Source organism: Artemia sp. Qi Xiang Cuo, chromosome 16, assembly GCF_049724085.1.
Source record: "Artemia sp. Qi Xiang Cuo chromosome 16, ASM4972408v1, whole genome shotgun sequence".
NCBI classification, from domain to species: Eukaryota; Metazoa; Arthropoda; class Branchiopoda; order Anostraca; family Artemiidae; genus Artemia; species Artemia sp. Qi Xiang Cuo.
The window spans coordinates 1149520-1171103 of record NC_142809.1 but is presented as its reverse complement, the minus strand read 5'-3'; the positions used below and the strand labels follow the sequence as shown (position 1 = coordinate 1171103).

The window sequence follows — 21584 nt, the reverse complement described above, 5'->3', positions numbered from 1 at the left end:
GAGAATCTAACCTTTCGAAGTTTCCGCGAAGTTTCTTTTTTCTTTTTTGTTTAGCACTGAAGACGACTTGGCGGAGGTCACTGTCGAAATATTTGCTTGTATCTTCGTTTTCATGTTTTGCCACTGGCTGACAAAATCCTCGATTTCTAACCTTTTTTATTTTATTTTCCATTCATTATTATCTTTCCTCTCTTAGTTTCATATGCAATAGTGTTAAAATAGCAGTTTCGTGTTACAGGTCGCAAACCTGACTATATGTAGTTAATAATGCTAAGTGGGAAAGGGTACTCAAGGATGGAAATATTTGCAAAGGGATACGAGATTTGAAAAAGGTTGGAAAGGTAGGTAAGGATACGGCACTAGATTTCTTAAAGTCCAAACCGGTGGGGTTAATCTCTATCTCAAGGCCCTTCGGTCAGTAAATGCAATGGGGGGATGGGGGTCAGCCATCCTGTGCTTTCGTGCTAAAACTGTGAAAAAAAAATACTATAATTGAGGAGACTTATCTCAATGAGCCCATAGAACTAATTTTATAAAAGGAAATATGAAAGGCATTAAATAAAAACGGCTTTTATTATCAGGATTCATTTAATGAATAAATACATCCTTAGCTATTTTAGCTATTCTATATATAGAATATAAGGCAGTTTAAACTAATAAGACACAAAAAAGGCATACAGCTTAATATATACCAACTACAAAATAATCTCACTTTATTGCAGTCAATATGAGCAATCACCAACATAAAGCTAGAACACAGGATCCCAAAGCACTGTCCGCCCTTCAACCGTTCAATATTCTCCCAGAGGACACTAGGAATGTTTAATAAGCATCATTAAATCTTAAAACAAACTTAAATTCTTATTTCATTCATTTCCATTTCTAATTTTGAAAAAACTTGAGCTTTTTAAAGAGGGATAGCAACTCTCGCCGAAAAAGATATCCCGAGAAATTTCAGGGCCCTGTGAGCTTGAAAAAAATAACAGAGTCAAATTAAAAAAAAATGAAGAAAAGTAGAACAAGTAACAAATAGTATAAAATAAAAACTGAAAAGAGTGGAAGAAATGGAAAAAGAATTAGAGAAGAAGACACAAGAACAAAAAAAGAAAATAACTTTCCTCCAAGAAACAGAAACAAAAAAAGGAATATGGGCTCACAAGTAGTGATGATTATACTTTCATATAAAAAAAGAAGATGACAAAAATCTAAACAATAGAGTAACAACTGTTGATGTGTTAATAGTAGTAAAGTTACTTAAATGAAAAAAATAGGAAATTACAACAGGAATGTTTTTATTAATAAAGGCAGTTTACCCAGACATATCAAAATCGATTCATAAAAACTTCTATAGATAACAAGGCATTTTCCGCGCTAATCCTAAATTTTCAAGAGTCCAATACATATTTAAATAAAGCTGAAGATATCCCCCAGAAACGCAATCTTGATATTGTCTGCATAGTATTAAATCATTATTTAAACTGCCCCAATTTTGTATAAAGTGCAGTTCTAAACTTGCCTAACATACTGAAGCAAAGATCAACTTGGAACAGAGCTTATGTACTGCTATAGCTGTTAAGTCAACCCTTAAGGGAGGGTTTTTACTTTATGGATAGCACAAATCCATCTTCAAACATCTTTTACAATATTATTGGGAGAAGAGCTGTCCCCACCAAAATCAGGAGGGATACCCCCCTCCCCCTTAACCCCTTTACAGAATTCCCATCCCAATCTTCTACTGTATATTTGTAACTGAGAAACCGACCCAGCATGCAATTATTTTTACCCCCTACAGTATGTTGATACTATTTTTAGTACTTAAAATTTGAAAAAAAAGAAGTTATTATCAGAGAGCAAAGCATAGTTTCGAGAAAAAACTTCTGCGATAGACGTTAAAAAATTTAAATTGTAAAACGTGTTTTTTATTTAATTGTAAACTTTTCTGTCATTACAGTACCAGTTTTATACAGTTTCCATTGAAACTGTATAGGCTACTTGCAGTTTCTGCCATGAAAACAGTGAAGACATCATACGGCCATAAATACTGTCAAGACTGTCAATGACTGTCAAGCACAGCACTACATCCTCAACGTCCTTAAAATAGGAAATACTCTCTGCCGAATTGAAGTCATTACACAGAAATAAACAGAAGAATATTACAAAGCTAAAGAATTTTCTGTTGAGAAGTATATTGTCTCTTTCGTTTGCAACCTACTGACATACACCAACATACTTCTCCTTACTGATTTAAGCCCCAATAAAAATGAAGAAAAAAAAAAACAGATTAGATTTAAGTTACGCCCCCCGCCCATAATGATCATTTTTAGTAATAAATTCATTCTAGTAATACATCATTTATAGTAATAAGTTATGGATCATCAGGAAAATAATTTTAACAGATCAAATTTTACAGGAGGATGACGTCTATTAAAAAGACAGCATTGAGGAATACATAAGTAGCAAGAACTGACCTTTTTTTTACACAACTCAATAGAGTTGTAAAGAAATTAGGACTTTTATCAACTTGTAGGAATACATTACATTTAAGTATTTAATACAAAGTAGCCTACTAATGCACATTTTTCTGAACATTACGGAGTGAAACGAACATTTAATTAGGAAGTGGAATTTGTCTCTGAAACAAAAAGACGTAAAATGTGCTGAACATCATACTGACTAAATACATTAGATTGACTAAAAACACATATAAGTAAAAAAAAAAAAATAAAAATAAAAAATAAGAAAAACCGGTTTAATATTTCACATAAGACAGTTGAAAAACATTACAAAACAGCAACAAATTCTAATAATAAAAAGGTTCGAGTATTTCGACTTCACCTCTGGAATGCTTTACCAACGAACAAAAAACTCACTAAATTAAACAGATCATATCAAGCAAAGCCAAAAAAAAAAAAAAAAAACTCAACAGAAAAACAAAATTTTTAGGCAATGAAAATTGCAACAAATCAAACAAAATAAGGAAAAACTATGTTCTCTCTGGTATTTGCAAAAATGACTATTAGCTGCTATTTTCGTGTATGAACATTTGTCATATTTGATGTTATGAAGATGCGACTTTTGTGTTGTTGTTTTTTGTGTGTTTTTTTTTCCTTTTCTTCATATGATCTGTTTAATTGAGCTGAGCTTTTTTTCGTTGATAAAAGGCTTCCGGACGCAAAGCCGAAATATTCAAACCTTTTATTATTAAAAGTTTGTTGCTTTTCGATCTGTTTTTTGCCTGTTCCATTGTCTTACTAGAATTGTATATTAGAATTGTATTTGCTATGTCCAATGTCTTATTTGGTATATTATACCCGTTTTTCTATATTTAATTTGCTGTACCATTAAATGGAAATGGATTGTGGTTTAAGAAATTATTAACTAAACACATACATTAGAAGTGAAATGCATGAAATACATAGAAGCAAATCAACAGCACAATGTTATTGAGCATTAATTTTTATTAACATAACACATGCATCTTTAAACAGCTTTATAAACAAGTAACACACTATAGGGGGAGGGGGAGGACATCAGGTCTCTCCTTCAAACTATATTCTTTATTAGGTATCTGGGCACCAGCAGCAATATATGGTACTAAAAGCAAAAAAAAAAAAAAAAAAAAAAAAAAAAAAAAAAAAAAAAAAAAAAAAAACTGACGTTGAAACCTATTGAATATAGTGTAGAACAAAATACAGTACTAGCTTTATTTTATTCCCAGTATGGCCGAAATCGTAAGCTTTTTCTGCACAAGCTAGACAAATTAAACAATTGTTTATGCAGGCCAGGACATCCCTCTAGACGGGTGTATAGGAGATGAATTACTTTTGTAAAAACATATTTGAAAGTTTCCCCCAAGGAAATACTCAGGAAAATACGGGAAGTGCAGAAGACCTGGTTAGGCCTAGATACGGGATCGATGCTAGATAAAGCATCGATCCTCACCAGTACACAAGTTTATAGTTTGAAACCATTCCTCTCCACCCCTCCACCAAATATTATATAGAGATGATGAATCATTGTTCCCATAAAAACATCAAAGGCACTACCATGTTCCTTATCCTTACACTGAAGTTTCAACCTTAAAGTAGATGTACATACATAGGAGTAACTATAATGAAACTGAACATCTTGTCTAATGGCATCAAAGCTCAATAGGAAATATCTGTCCAAAAGGAAAGAGTAACAATGAGTAATTTCTGTCTTTTAGAGACGTATCAATATACTCTTAGTAACAGCATTGAGTACAGGATAAAGACAAACCAAAAATCACACAATCGCACATCAAAAACGGATAAAATATCAGCTATACAAAGGTTAAATCATAACAACAATTAAGTTATTCTCACTTTTTTTTTCTTCCGACAAAGGGGTTTAATTCTAAACGGTTACAAGCAATTTAAGCATAAATACAATTCACCTACACGATCAAAACGAGATCAGTAACTTTTCTTACTTTTAAAACTTTTAAATATATAAGCAAAAAATTTATAGTCAAAGGATTAATATTTAACCTGTAAAGCCGATAAACTCATCCCTTTGGTTAACACACAAAGATGAAACGGAGATTAAAGAACCGGCCAAGTATTGGCTAGTATAAAGCCAACTTTTGTCACTCCTCTCGCTCACGGCTCAAGCCCCCACATCACCAATATAGCCTCAAAACGCCAAAATCCCCAACATTCAGTCACTGCCATCGGTAGCCTGGGACTACGTCCTTCACATGCATCCTATCACACGTCACATTTCACGGTTATATCAAGTTCAATAATGCAAAAAAAGGTGGCATTTAAGCACAATTAAGCATTTGGATACATTAAGCATGAATGCAATATTTGTTTAAAAAAAGCTAATTCTACGTTCACGTTCTATTAATACCAAGGCTAAACAGAATCAAAAACATGTCCAGTAAAAAAACAAGGCTGTGAGAATTTGTAGTTTAAAATTACGCGAAATATTTTTGGAAAAAAATATGAATAAAAACGTGTTTAATTTTTGGACGTCACTAAATGACAAATAAGAAACAACGGCCATACATCATGGTATAACTCAAGACCAATTTTTACCGAATCTAAGGTATTACTGGGCGTTGAAAAGATTAACTCCATTCACGGCTTTTATTCACCCTCTCCCGCTATTTATTCCAATTTATGTAATTTTTTTTATCCCCATCTATTATTAGCTGCAGAGTAGGGTTTTGAGTTTGTCCTGCCATCTCTGATTCGCAGAGCCTCGCAAACCTGGATTTCCACGAGCTTCGCAAAAAATCACAGAATAAACACTGAAGTTAAGTAGCACAAATACAAATTTCACAGTCCACCTTGGTCCATCATTGTATGCATTTCTTGAACAACCTGTTTCATAATTTCGTGATACTCTGAAGGCCTCTTAAAAACATTATCCAAAAAAGAAGAATCGGAGAAGAATGTAAATACCATTTCTATGCGACCCATACTGTTATCAGTTAGGTGTTTCTCAACGAGTTGTTTCAACAGCCACTGACATTCTTGAATGTTCTACAATATAAAATAAGGCTTAAAAACAATAAATCAATAATAAAGATGATATGTAATGAAAATAAATTGACTGAGGGCTATGACCAAAGTCAAGTAAAATTTCAAGTGCAATTGCAAAAATAATTTTCAGGGCGATCGATTCACAATAACAGTAAAAATAAGGCAAATCATTTAGATATTAAAGACACATAAGAAATTTCTAAAATCTTGAGATTTAAGATTTAACGACCCCAGAAAATCGCCGGAAGAACTTAAAAACAGAAAAGAAGGTATTAGATGGTTTTCTCATACACAATTTTAATAAACTCTCACTGTAAAAATTTGAGGAAGCCTCCGATGTAGGATTGAAATATAAAATTCACTTAAGTCTAAGTGGCGACCTTTTGTTTTGTTATCATGTTTTTTTGCTAATCCTCGTCAAGCATCACAGCTCCTCCCTCCCCCAAGTCTTTCAGAGCCACCGAGCCAAATAACAGTACTTTAGTCCACAAAATAGGATTACTATATTATGCCATTTAAAATTATGTCTTCATTTTTACCTTCATTTTACTCCTCATTTACCCTCATTGGAGTTTACTTCCTCCAGAATTGTTGCGTTCCACCGATACGAACAGACTTGACCGTTTTAGTTTGTTATTTATTTTATAATTTGACTGATTTTTTTTTTTATTTTGACCACTCTTTCTATGTATTAAATTAAAAAAAATTCAACTGAGAGTAAGGAGCAGATCAAAAACCCAAAAACGAACAGAAATTGTTCCGTACATGAGGGGGGCTGCCACCTCCTCAATACTTCGCTCTTCAAGCTAATGTTTTTTAGTGCTTAGAAAAATAAAATCTCTTATTCCAATCAAACGTCCCTTGCGTTATAAGAGTCGTTCTTAAGGAACTGGGACAAAAAGTCAAACCTTAATGTAAAGAGCGGGTATTGAGGGGTAAGCCCACCCTCCCTCATATACGGAATATTTCTCTTCATTTTGAGTTTTTATGTTGCCCCTGACTTTCAGTTGAAAAAAACTTTCTTTTTAAAATTGATTTTTGATCGTTTTTCAAACAATGCCGGGAAATCCTCCTGCCCCTTCATGGAAAATTCCCCCTGGACAATTTCATCTCCGCTGAAAATTTAACGTGGGGGAACAACGTTCATGTCTTTGTAAATACTGCTGTGTGAGTTTGGCTCCTGCAGGTCACAAATTAAATTAAAAAAAAAACAAGTTTTTTAACTGAAAGTAAGGAGCAACATTACACCTTAAAACGAACAGAAATTATTTCGTATATGAAAGGGGCTGTCCCCTCCTCAACGCCTTGCTCTTTACTCTAAAGTTTTATATTGTTTAAAAAAAAACAGAGCAGTGAAAAAGAGCCAAACTTTAGCGTAAAGAGCAAGGCGTTGAGGAGGGGACAGCCCCTTTCATATACGGAATAATTTCTGCTCGTTTTAAGTTTTGATGTTGCTCCTTACTTTCAGTTAAAAAAACCTGTTTTTTTTATTTAACTTTTGAACGTCTTTGAATTAATGCAGGTTTTGATTTTGACTCACCATACATGAATAATTAAAAAAAAATGCATACAAATTTTCCTTTTATTTGGTTAAAAGGCTTTCTCGAAAGTTGTTTAATTTTATTTACGAACGTTTTTATTAGTAATAAATATACATAACTTAGGAATTAACTTACGTAACGAACTTCTATATCATATATTTTTAATAAGTATATTAGGGGGCTCACCCCTCGCTCTTTACGCTAGATTTCAAATTTTGTTCTAATTCTTTAAAAATGACCGCTTAATCACAAAGGCCGTTAATTAGAATAAATAGCTCTTATGAAAGTACTAAAATATCTTTGGCTTAAAGAGCGAGATATTGACTATGGAGCGAACCCAATCATATACGTAATAATTTCTGTTCGTTTTAAGTTTTGATGTTGCTCCTTACTTTCAGTTGAAAAACTTGTTTTTTTTTATTTAATTTCTGATCTTTTTTTTAGTAGTGCTGGGAAATCTGGCGCCCCTTCATAGAAATGTCACTTCCCCCTTGCAAAGTTTCTTCATGGAAAGATCCTCCCAAATAAATTCCGAACGCCCCCCCCCCTACCAGAAAAAAATCCCCCTAAAAACGTCTGTGTACTTCCCAATAACCAATACTATATGTAAACATTGGGTAAAGTTCATAACTTTCAGCCCTCCCCCCGGGGACTTTGGGGAATAACTCATCCTAAAAGACGTATTTATTATATTTTTGAATAAAATGCTGAAAAAAATGGCTATCTAAAAATTTTAATCGTGTGACTTAGGGGAAAAAATGAGCGTAGGAGGGGGCCTAGTTGCCCTCCCTTTTTTGGTCATTTAAAAGGGCACTAAAACTTTTAATTTCCAGTTGAATGAGCCCTCCCACCATATTCTAGGACCCCTGGGTCGATACGATTACCCCTGAAAAAAAAACAAACAAAAAAAAATAAATGAATAAATAGGCCTAAACACGCATCCGTGATCTTTCTTCTGGCAAAAAAAAAATACAAATTTCCACTTTTTTGCATATAGGAGCTTGAAAACTCTACAGTAGGGTTCTCTGATACGCTGAATCTGACGGTGTGATTTGCACTAAGGTTCTATAACTTTTAGGGGATGTTTTCCCCTTTTTTCGAAAATTAGGCAAATTTTCTCTGGCGCGTAACCTTTGATAGGTAAGACTAAACTTAATAAAGTTTATATATTTGAAATCAGCATTAAAATTTGATTCTTTCGATGTAGACATATCTATTGGTATCAAAATTCCGTTTTTTAGAGTTTCGGTTACCATTGAGCCGTGTCGCTCCTTACTTATAGTTCGTTACCACGAACTGTTTGATCAAAGCTGCGACTTGGATTATGGCAACACTGATTATGATCCGTTGCTGTGGAGAGTTGGTGCTTGTTAAGTAGTTTGTCAAGGTGATCCTTCCAGCGATTTATTATTTGGGAATTATTCGAGAGTAACTTGCCGCTTTGATCTTTGACGGACGTACTAGTAGGCTTATGTGATTTACGAGTTACCCTCCAATATTTTTGATCATTTAAGAATGGCACCAGGACTTTTACTTTCTCTTCGAATGAGCAATCTACCAATCTTCTAGGACCATAGGTTCGATACTAGCACTCTTGGGGAAAAAGAAAACACTTATCCGCGATTTTTCTTCTGGCTAAAAATACAAAATCTCAAATTTTGGCAGATGGGACCTTGAAACCTATATAGAAAGCTTCTCTGATACGCTGAATCTGATGAAACGATTGTCAGTAAGATAACTTGTTTTTTGGGGGCTGTTATCCCCTATTTTCAAAAATACCGAAAATTTTCTCAGGCTCATAGCATTTCATGAGCAACTTTAAAATTAATGGATTTTTTATATTTGGAATCAGGATAAAAGGCCAATCCTTGACGCATGTACTGTACGGTAATCAAAATTCTGTTCTTTTTTTTTTTTTTTTAGTTTCCGTTACAATGGGTCTGTGTCGCTCCTTACTGACAGTTCGTTACCACACACTGTTTGAAACATACTTCTTGCCACAAACATATGTAGGCTATACTGACGTTGTCCCTTTCTCGTCTCTTGTTGCACAAGTTTTTTTTCTTCTCGATTTTATTTTTGCTAGTGTTCTTCATTCTTACCATCATATCTGGCTATTAATTAACTATGGCCTTTCTCAGCCAACAGAATTGTTTTACCTAAAACATAGGTTATTATCTCCGCTAGCGAAAAACGTCTTCAAAAATATCATCTCCTTATCCTATCTATCTACACCACGAGTACATACGTCATATTTAGCAATATCTCACTTACATAAATGCACTGTGATTGGTTTCATTAGAGACAACCTGATTCTTATTGCTCGTTACTCAAGTCTAGTCCCACTTCAAAAACTGCAAGGGTGAATCTTATAAAGCAGATAATTACTTCCCCATAGGTTTGACGTCGACAATGTCAGAAAACAGGTGTATTAGTCACCCTTTCCCCTTTTTCTAGATATTTTTGTCGCTCTTCCCATATTTTGAAGAATACCCCTTTTTCGGCATATTTTTTGGGGATTTTCATTGTAAAGATTGAAAAAAATTGCCCCCCCCCCTCTCTTTAACTATTAAAAAAAATAGATTTTGCCTATTTTCAACATTTTGTGAATAGATAGGCCTACTCCTGTCAAAACAGCTTAGATATCATTTACTATTCAGTCCTGGATCTTTTCTACATACAAATGGTAATCAGTTCGTTTATAGCAAGATCCATTCAACGGAAATGAATGCCAGATTCATTCTGCGCCCTGATAGACTAAGTTTCGTTTCAGAGTTCAGTTAGGTAACACCAAAATTGAATTGGATGTTATTCCTGTCTGGATTTATTTTGGCGAGGTCATAATTTATTCCAGTGAGTTGTTGACCTGAGTTAACTTTTTAAGAGGATTATAAAGTGGAATCTACTTTGCTTTTAGTTTGACCTATATTTCGATATTTATTAATTCAGTATTTTTCCTTGAATTTATTTTGAGACTTTTTAATTTGTGTGGTGATTGCGATAGCCATGAAAAGCTCTGACGAAACACCTGAACTTGTATATTCTCCGGTTCTGAATTTTATTCAAAGCAATTTGCTAAGCGGAATTGAGGAGGATATTATCAAAAGACATGGTATGAGGTTTTTTGACGTGAATACAGTCAAAGAAGCTAAAAGTTTACTGTAGCAAATAAGCGCACCTGAATCGGATTGTCCAGTACGTAAGGGTAACAATGCCCTTTCTAATCATTTTAGTGACATTATTTCTCTGTTAAGATCTCTTGACAGTAGCCACACTTCTGTATCTATGTTTGTTATAAGCCGACCTACTGAGGTGCCATGTCTCCTTGCCACTTCTTATGCTCTTTACTCTCTAAGTTTAAAGAGCTACAGAAAGTGGTTGTTGAAATTTTTGGAAAACTTGAGAATTATCAGTTGAATTTTCCTCAGCTTCCCAAACCTAACCAGAAATTGACACTCATACGACAGTTATTGTCTCTAAAGTGCCTTCAGACATGTCTGATCCGATTAAACGCAAATCTGTTCTCGATCAAATAGCTGGGCATGAATTAGTTTGTAGTGTGAAACCTATTAAAGACAGATGGTATGTCAATATTGATAAATCTGCAACTGAAGATTTTTGTACATCAATTCAGAAATTTATTACCGGAGCAACAGTTAAAGTACGATCCAAGCACTTTTTTGGTATTCTCAGAGGTTTCCCAGTTGATGTCGACCTTTCAGTTATTAATAGACCGCAAGGTATAATAAGTGCAAACCGACTGGGGCAGACTATGTCAGTCAAGCTTGAATTTGAAGACTCCTTCACTCAGTCTGCTTATTTCAAAGAACGAATTAAAGTTCGATACGAATTTTTTCGAATTCACGAAATTTAAGGAAATACCTAAATGCTGCTTCAAATGCCGATCATACGATCACTTTCAAAGTGCTTGCACCAGCAATGTGCCAGATGTGCTGGGCCACATCTTTCTACTAAGGATAGTCCTTGTAGTGTTGCTCCCATGTGTGCTAACTGTGGTAAAAGTCATGCTCCTTATAGCCTGTCCTGCCCTGTATCTAATGAACTAATGTCGCGTTCACACTTTTTGCAATAACTTTGGAGTTTTCAATAATATCGTTTACTATTAATGGAACAAAGGATAAGGACTTCGTTATTGATGAGCTCTACAATGATTTTAGTTTGGTCTGTTTACAGGAGCATCTTCTTACAGGCTTTAGCATTAACGTTTTGCGTCGGAGCCTTCATCATGATGTGTTTTTTACTACTGCCAGAGCCACAAGAGGCCGCCCATCCGGTGGGCTAGCTTGTGTTTTTAAGCGCAATCTTAATTTGGTTTCGCCGGGGATTTTTTACTCGGATGAGTTTTTTTGGCTGTTCTTAGGGGCACTACAGTTTTCATAAATTCCTATCTGCCTTATGATTATCGTTCTGCCAGAGCGATGACAAGATATTCTAAAGCATGTAACACGTTGAAGTTTTCAGTGGAAAAAATTCTTTCTATTTCTCTAGATTATATGATCATTAGTGCCCTCAATACGGATATGAATAACTCGTCAGTGAGAATTAATTTGTTGTTAGATTGTCTTCCATCTTATCATATTCTACTCAAAACTCATCCGTATTCTTATATTCACCTTTCAGGCAGTAAGAGCAATATTTATCTCATTATTTACTCACCTAGTATTACTATATCAGTAGTGTTTGTACACGCTGAAGAACAAGACTTAGACCATCTCCCTATCTCACTTACTCTTACGCTGAATTTGAACCCTGCAAGTATTTGTAAAGTACCTCGGTCTTCAAAATGGTTTGAAAAAAGTGATTGGAAGAGAGCTGATGTTCCTCTCTATGCGTTTACACTAACAAACCTGCTGTCTGCTATACGAGTTCCCTATCATCTGCTTCAGAGCTCTATACAAGTGAATTGCAAAAAGGACCTGGATTACTATTATAATCAAATTATTAAATGTCTAAAAGATGCCGAGGCAGTTGCAGTGCCGCTGCAACGTGTTAGATGTGGTACGCAAAAACCTATTTGGTCTTTAGATCCTAATTTAAAAACTTTGAAAAATAAAGCTAAGTTTTGGTTAAAAGTCTGGAATGAATGTGATAGACCACCTTGTGGAATTGTATCTGACCTTAAGCGTAAGAGGCGCAGTGAATATAAACAATATCTTTAGTCAATGCGTTATCGTGGTATGGTTTTTCCAGAGTCAAAGAGAGAATGGCGATAAGTTATTAATTCTGAGTCGATTAGAAGTGATGTGCCAAGTAGTGATTGTCTTCCTGCATCTGCTTGGCATGGCCATTACTCGTCTATTTTTTCTAATGTTAATTACCGTGTGCATTCTTTGCATACTCATTCTCTTTCTACTATTTTTAGTACCTCCCTATCTCAGCATCTTTGTGTCCCCATTTCTCTTTCATTTGTAGTTGAAGCAATTAAGAAACTTAAATCAGATAATATTGATAATGATGGTATCTCTAGATTTCACCTTTTATTAGATTGCTCCCCCCTTATTGACCATCTACACCTACTTTTCCAGATGTGTATTTGTACTTCTAGTGTACCGGAGAGTTTTTTGTGTGGTTCTGTCTCTTCAATTTTAAAAAAGGAAAATTCTCCTTTAATTTGCTCTTCTTACCAACCTATTACTGTCTCTTGCACTTTTAGTAAAGTTCTTGAGCATGTATTACTTTTGTGACTAACAATATGCTTGAGAGAGATAACCAGCTTGGATTTAAGCCCGGAGTAGGTTGTCAACACGCACAGCGTGTATTATCTTCTTTGCTCCTTGAAAATTCTTCTAAGGGAAGGAGTATATATCTTTGTACTTTAGATCTATCAAAAGCTTTTGATAGTGTATGTCATAGTCAGCTTTTGTCTGCTCTTCGTGGTTGCGGTGTCAATCTATCGGTTATTTTGCTTCTTCGGTACTGGTACTCTAATTCTTTTCTTCGGCTGAAATCTGTGCCAGCTTCTATTATTAAATTGAAAAAAGGTTTAAGGCAAGGTGGAGTTTTATCTCCGACCCTATTTAATTTATGTATTTCAGGAGTTCTGGCAAAGATATCGACTACCTATCTCTCCGGTTTTTCTGATGTTTCATACCTGGCACACGCTGATGATCTGCTTCTTATAAGCCATCCTAAAACTGGTTTATCTAACATGGTTTCTTGTGTTGTCACTTCTTTTTCAGACATAGGCCTTTCTCTTAATTTAGATAAATGTAAATTTCTTTCTTTTAATAACATTTCTAGTACTTCCCTTCGCTGTAGTGGCTTTGCTATCCCTCTCGTAGATTATCTTCGATGGCTCGGTATTTCTATTGCTAATAGTCTTCCGAGCTTGCGCCAGCGCACAGTCTCAGATATTAATATGAAAATTAAATTAGGATATGCTAAGATTGTTGCCAATAGATGTAAATATAATAAACTCGCGTTGGCCAAGCTCTACTCAACTTTTTGTGACCATTCAATTTTTTTTGCTTTTGGAATTTTTCTCCTTCTTAAGGAAAATGAGTTAAAAAGAATCCGGATTAATTATTTTAGATTTTGTAAATTTTTTGTTGTTTCTTCCACCTTGGATCAAAACCGGGTAATTATTAATAAATTTCTTGTTCCTAATATTATTGAAAAACTGGAAGCACTACACAGAAAACTTTCAAATACTGCTTGTATCCGTTTTTCTCCGCACCATAACCTTATCAGGTTTTTTCAGTCATAAGTCATTTTTTTTATTTGTTTAGTTGTTTTTCTCCGTTTGATCACTCCACATTTTTTAGTATAGTAAAGAGTGAGTAAAAACCAAGTAATAATAATACCAATGATAGCTTGTGTCCATATTTCTGTATATTACTGCTTATCAGATTCTGCAAGTTGTGAGTTTTTTTTGTCTCTTCTTCTTTTCCTCCTCCTTCCATGGTATTTCTCTTTTGTTTTAGTTTCTTTTAAATTCTTATGTATTACTCTGTAACTGGTAATCTTTGATTTCTATATTGATTTGTGTTGCAGTTTATTTGTTTTTCCTAGTGATACTCCACGTATTGTACCTCTGTACAGTGTAGGTTAGAATAAATTAATAATAATAATAATAATAATAATAAGTATTTTTGGTCATTATCAATTTATACCTATGCTCGTTTTGTCGTTCGTTGATAGTGTAAATAATATGAAGCCGAAAATCAGAGTGTCGACTCAACTTACATGGTAGTCCTTTTTCAATGATTCAAGGCGGGTCTGGAACGAGTTCCCCTTTTCATAAGCAAATGGCGTTCCCTAATATGTGTATTCTAGTGATCGTGATAAGTGTCCAATTGCTAGTGGACTTGGTTGCGATATTGAATCTGTGTGCATTAACAATATAAGTTATGCTGATGACGGAGCTCCGTTAGCTACTATTACAGTGAAGGGTCGGGGGACCTAGCTTCGCTTGGTGAAAAGAAAGACAGTTTTTTTTTAATTCTTTCGCAGAACAACTTTAATTTTATTTGATTTCATTCGGCAGCCCCTTTTGCATGTTTATACCGACAAATTATTCTAATTCCGACAATCAAATTCAATTGTAATGTGCTTTGTAAAATATTAGCACAGGAACTCATCTTCAGCAAATCTTATTGCAACTATTCTAAATGTTTGTGACACCACTCATATGAAAAACATTTTTCCAGAATTAAGGCCCTAAACGTATTCTCCCAAAGTCATTGCCTGCTTCGATCGTTTTTCACACCAGAAAATGGTAAATTGCCAACTTTCCAAAAAAAAATTATAGTGCAGTTTTCGAGAATAAATTTAAATAAATAGGTCAACACATATATACAATTATTGGTTGTTTAATATGATAAGATATGTTACTCAAGATTTTTTTTAGAGGCTGATCATGATATTCTGTAGAAATCCGATAAGATCAAGTGTATCTATTTTAATCCACGGCACCCTCGCCTAACCCTTCACCCATTGATTAGTGTATGTAGTGACATGTCTTCTGTGAGAGTTCGTTACCTTGGTTTTAATTTCAATGAGCGTCAGCTTAATGATGCTTGTATTCACCATGCTTTATAATCAATTTATCCCAAGGGTAATCTGCTACTTGGTTAGTTTTCTCATTGCTTAGATGATTTTGCAAATTCTTATGGGTTCTTCTTGTTCCGATATTTTTGAATCTCCCCTTGTTTCTAATCATGCCTTCCGTTGTTTACGTGATCTTAAATAAAAAAAACAAGTTTTTTAAACTGAAAGTAAGGAGCGACAATAAAACTTAAAACGAACAGAAATTATTCCGTATATGAAAGGGGCTGTCTCCTCCTCAACGCCTCGCTCTTTACGCTAATGTTTTTTATTGTTTTAAAAAATAAACTTATGAGACACAGTCAAACTTTAGCGTAAAGAGCGAGGCGTTGAGGAGGAGACAGCCCCTTTCATATACGGAATAATTTCTGTTCGTTTTAAGTTTTATTGTTGCTCCTTACTTTCATTTTAAAAAACTTGTTTTTTTTATTTAATTTTTGAACTTGTTTGTATTAATTAAGTTTTTTATTATTTATAAAAGTACATTTAGAATTAAAAAAAAAAATTCATATTATATTTTTTGAAATGGCTTTATCGAAACTTGTTTAAATTTATTTAAGAACGTTTTTATTAGTAATAAATATAATTAACTTAGAATTAACTTACGTAATGAACTTCTATATTCATAAATTTTTAACACGTATATTAGGGGGTTCGCCCCCTAGTCAATACCCTGCTCTTTAAACTATAGTTCGAATTTTTTTTTACATTTCTTTAAAAATGACCTCTTAATCACAATCAGTTGATCAGTTGAATAACTTGTTTTTTTTTATTTAATTCCTGATCTTTTTCTTTAATAATGCTGGGAAATCCGGCGCCCCCTTCATAGCAATGTCCCTTCCCCCATGAAAACTTCCTTCATGGAAAAATACGTCCATATAGCCCCTGACCCTCTCCTTCCCCCAACTACCCGAAAAAATCTCCTCAGAAAAATTCTGTATACTTCCCAATAACCAATACGCAATGTTAACAGTGAGTAAAGTTCATAACTTTCAGACCTCCCCCTGGAGACGTTGGGGGATCAAGTCATCCTAAAAGACATTTTTATCATATTTTCGACCATGCTGAACAAAATGGCTATCTCAAAATTTTGATCGGGTCACTTTGGGAAAAAAATGAGCGTGGGAGGGGGCCTAGTTGCCCTCCATTTTTTTTGGTCACTTAAAAAGGGCACTAGAACTTTTAATTTCCGTTCCAATGAGCCCTCCTACGATATTATAGGACCACTGGGTCAATACGATCACCCCTGGGGGAAAAAAAAAAAAAAAACAAACAAACAAATAAACACGCATCCGTGATCTTTCTTCTGGCAAAAAATGGAAAATTCCTCATTTTTGTCGATAGTAGCTTAAAACCTTACAGTAGGGTTCCCTGATACGCATAATATGATGGTGTGATTTTCATTAAGGTTTTATAAATTTTAGGGGGTATATCCCTCTTTTTTAGTAGAAAAGCCAAATTTTATAAGGCGAGTTACTTTTGATATAGAGGATTAAACTTGATGAAAATTATATGCTTGAAATCGGCAATGAAATCTAATTCTTTTGATGTATCTATTGGTATCAAAATCCCCTTTTTTAGAGTTTCGGTTACCATTGAGCCGGGTCGCTCCTTACTTACAGTTCGTTACCACGAACTGTTTGATTAAAGTGTCGAACTATCATTTGTTACATAAATTACCTCGTTATGCTGGTCCTACTGAAATTTGCTTGGATTTCCATTCGCCCAAGTTCCATCAGCTCCATGCAACCTCTTGGTATCCTTGCAGAGAAAACTCACTTCATTTAAAAGCAATTTGGTTGCTGCCTCGTGTGTTAATGTGTAAAATTGAATTAAATCAAAACTTCATTGAATTAAATCAAGCTGCATCGAAACAAAACTCCAATATAGCCACTTTAATGGGACCGCACAGAGGGTAACAATAAGTATCTGTGGGTAACATGGTAAGTGCGGCCTCATGGGTAAAGGCCTCAAACTATGAAAATACCCTAGACTTTAGGAACATCCTTGTGAAAAGCAAATATGTTAAACATTATAAGGGTTTTCGTAATTCAAGGATTTCTCACCTGTCTGATTGGAGGGCAAAAAGTGGGATAGTAAACCCCTCCCTCTCCCAAATTATCTAAACATAAGCATGATGTACCCCTTTCACTCATGATATTTCAAGGACTATTTAGAGAGTAGATCTATACAGTTAAATCATAATGGTCGAATATCATCAAAGTATAATCACCTACGGAACAAGTACTGACAAAACTCTCCAAAAGTGACCCCGCGTACCTCAGCGCCTCTAGACGCAAAATGTTGTACTACTTAATCGCTCCGAGCCAAAGTACTTTGCTCCGGCCAATAATTATGCTAGAGCGTGATTCAGGCGACGAGTGACCGGGATGAATTGTGTAACTACGGTTTTTAGTTGCCAGGTTCGCATAGGTATACAAAGGGTCACTTTTTTGTGTGGAGAGGATAGGTTTTGTCAGTACTTGTTTTGTAGGTGATTATACTTTGAATATCATTAAGGTTGCGGTATATCTGATCCAAATCAAAATGTGCTAAGTAAATATTTCACAAACGGTGTTTGACTTCCAAAAGGTTGGTATTTAAGAGGTACTGAGCTTGTTGATTATAAATTTGAGTGTGATATTGAAACAAAGAAGAAGTTCACAATAAAACTTCGTTGAGCATATTTTTCACAAACGGTGTCTGATTTCCACTAGAGTTGTTAGCCGGGAGTGGCTGATCAGCGGGGTCAAGTGGGAGGGGACATGTTCCATCTAAATTTTTTCCCCTCTCCCTTAGATTTAAAAAATCCTATTTCTTGTATTACCATTGAAAAAAAATGCCTTTTTTGGTATTTTCATTGAAAAAATTGACCCACAAGATAAAATTGGTTCCCTCCCATAATTTTTGGCGGATCGACGCCAATGTGTCTGACCTTGCTAATTATTAAATAAAAAAAAACAAGTTTTTTTAACTGAAAGTAAGGAACGACGTTAAAACTTAAAACGAACAGAAATTATTCCGTATATGAAGGGGGCTGTCCCCTCCTCAACGCCTCGCTCTTTACGCTAAAGTTTTTTTATTGTTTAAAAAATAGAGTTGTGAGAAAGTCAAACTTTAGCGTAAAGAGCGAGGCGTTGAGGAGGCGACAGCCCCTTTCATATACGGAATAATTTCTGTTCGTTTTAAGTTTTAACGCCGTTCCTTACTTTCAGTTAAAAAAACTTGTTTTTTTTTATTTAATTTTTTAATGTTTTTTAATTGATGCAGGTTTTGATTTTTTATAATCGTATATGAATATTTAAAACAAAATTTTCATATTATATTTGGTTAAATGGCTTTCTCGAAACTTGTTTAATTTTATTTACGAACGTTTTTATTAGTAATAAATATACGTAACTTAGAATTAACTTACGTAACGAACTTCTATATTCATAAATTTTTAACACGTATATTAGGGGGTTCGCCCCCTAGTCAATACCCTGCTCTTTAAACTATAGTTCGAATTTTTTTTTCCAGTTATTTAAAAACGACCTCTTAATCACAATCAGTTGATCAGTTGAAAAACTTGTTTTTTTTATTTAATTCCTGATCTTTTTATTTAATAATGCTGGGAAATCCGGCGCCCCCGTCATAGCACTGTCCCTTCCCCCATGAAAACTTCCTTCATGGAAAGATCCTTCCATATAGCCCCCGACCCTCTCCTTCCCCCACCTACCAGAAAAAATCTCCTCTGAAAAAGTCTGTATACTTCCCAATAACCAATACTATATGTTAACATTGAGTAAAGCTCATAGCTTTCAGCCCTCCCCCCGGGGACTTCGGGGGATCAAGTAATCCTAAAAGACATTTTTTTCATATTTTCGACCATTCTGAACAAAATGGCTATCTCAAAATTTTGATCGGGTGACTTTGGGAAAAAAATGAGCGTGGGAGGGGGCCTAGTTGCCCTCCATTTTTTTCGGTCACTTAAAAAGGGAACTATAAATTTTAATTTCCGTTAAAATTAGCCCTCCAAGGATTTTATCGGACCAATGGTTCGATACGCTCACCCCTGGGAAAAAAAAAAAAAAACAAACAAACAAATAAACACGCATCTTTCTGTGATCTTTATGTGAACTGTGATCTTTCTTCTGGCAAAAAATGGAAAATTCCACATTTTTGTAGACAGGAGCTTGAAACCTCTTCGGTAGGGTTCTCTGATACGCTGAATATGATGGTTTGGTTTTCATTAAGGTTCTATAACTTGTAGGGGGTCTTTCCTCCTTATTTCGAAAATCAGCCAAATTTTCTCAGGCGCTTAACTTTTGATAGTTAAGATTAAACTTGATGAAACTTATATATTTGAAATCAAAATTAAAATCTTATTCTTTTGATGTATCTATTGGTATCAAAATCCCGTTTTTTAGAGTTTCGGTTACCATTGAGCCGGGTCGCTCCTTACTTACAGTTCGTTACCACGAACTGTTTGATAAATCCAAGGGTAATAACGCAACATAATAATCGAATGATATAAAGTACACATCATAGGCAGTGCAATAGCGCTGCCTAAGTAAAGAACGATGTTGGCACAATGTATTACTTTTTTTTTTTTGGTTTTAGACCAGGGCACTTCGTATCGAAGGAGTTGTCGTAGAAACATCGAAAATTGCTCATTCGATTGGAAATTGGAGTGGCTTGTGCCCTTTTTAATAGTCGAAAGTGATTGAAAGGCTAGTAACACCCCTTCCATGCCCACCATTTCCCGAGACGCACCCAATCGGAATATTGAGATAGCCATTTTATTCAACGGAGTTGATTTCCAGAAATTGTGTTTTTGAGGAAGCCACTCCCCCACAGCCCTCAGGGCAAGGGTTGTAAGTTATGCCCTGAGGGCATATAAGGTTTTTATAGAAAGCGTTGTCGTAAAAACTTCAAAAAGGGCTCATTCGATTAGAAATTGAAAGGGCTAGTACCCTTCTCAATAGTCGAAAATGATTGAAGGGCAACTACCCCCCCCCATGTCACACCCATTATTTGCCCAAACACATCCAATCAAAATTTTGAGATATTCATTTTGTTCGAAGTAGTTCTGGAAATTACGTCTTTGAGGATGACAACCCTCACAACCCTCAGGGCAGAGATAGCCATTTTGTTCAGCGTAGTTGGTTTCCAGATAGAAATTATGTTTTAGAGAGGACACTCCCCCACAGCCCTAAGGGCAAGGGTTGTATTTTATGTCTTAGTGGTATATAGGATTTTGATAAAAAGGAGTTTTCTCAGAAACTTCATAAAGTACTCATTCAATTCGACACTGAAAGGGCTAGTACTCTTTTTAATAGTCGAAAATGATTGAAGGGCAACTACCCCCCCCCCTCTTAACGCCCACCATTTTCCCAAACACATCCAATCAAAATTTGAGATATTCATTTTGTTCAAAGTAGTTCTGGAAGTTCTGGAAATTACGTCTTTGAGGATGACCTTTCCCTCTGTATAATTGAAGGACTCAAAGTCGTGACTTAGTGCGACCTCTAACGCCTCCTGCCCTTATCTTTGCACATATAAACATGTTTTAACTCATTCGAATCATAATTATTCAGGAATTATTAGGACAAGGGCGGATCCAGGATTTTTTTTCGGGGGGGGGGAGGTTTACTAATTTTTGACTCAGTTTTCGACTAATTTTACTGATTTTTACCTAGGTTTTACTAATTTTAGACTCATTTTCGACTCGGTCAAAAATTTCGGGGGGGGGGGTCAAACCGGGTACCCCCCCACAACCCAACCCCCCCCACACCCCCCCCCCAACCCCCTTGGATACGGCCTTGATTTAGGATATGGACCTAAATGATTAAATGTTAATAAATAAGATCACGGGATGACTTTAAATGATGAATAAATAATAAGGTTCATTTATTTAACTTGGTGCTTGGTTTCTACCAAAATTGATATTAGAGGATTTATTAATGACAATTAATTTCCACTGGGGTAATTCCTAAGTCCGTAATCAGTAGTTGGAGAAAATATATTAAAAGCTATGATAGCTTAATTTAAAAGACTATTGTACAAAAACTACGGGTGATCGAAAATTCTGGTTCCGCTTTAAAATTAAATTCTGGTTCCGCTTAAAAATTTAAATCACAATACAATAGTTTGGTTCTTAAGCAGAAAAAAACCTTGGCATTACAGATATTTTTATGCTTCACATATAATAAAACCGGGTTAACTTAAAAACAAGCGGAAATTAATTTTAAAACACTTTTCAGACTGACATTATTGAAAGAAAAGCAAAGCGTGATGTTAAAAATTAAAATTTGCCTAAATAGTCATATAACAAGAAAAGAATAAAGCTAACTGAAATTACTAAGAATGCATAAATAAAATCTAAAAGCTACATAGATTCTTTGTTTTGATTAAAAAAACAAAATTTAAAAAGGACCAAAATTAACACAAATAAGAGTTTGGCTGCCATTTTCTCACCCCC

The 21584-nt window shown here is 34.9% G+C and overlaps 1 protein-coding gene across 1 annotated transcript in view; it reads right to left on the bottom strand.

The window, feature by feature from the left end:
• Window positions 1-3638: 3638 nt before the first annotated feature.
• sigmar (Tumor necrosis factor alpha-induced protein 8-like protein sigmar) overlaps window positions 3639-21584 on the bottom strand; it is a 202118-nt gene continuing 184172 nt past the window's right edge. The window contains exon 3 of the mRNA XM_089102644.1: window positions 3639-5513. Coding sequence (XP_088958770.1) covers window positions 5307-5513 — 207 coding nt within the window. The 3' untranslated portion in view covers window positions 3639-5306. The remainder of the gene's footprint in view (window positions 5514-21584) is intronic.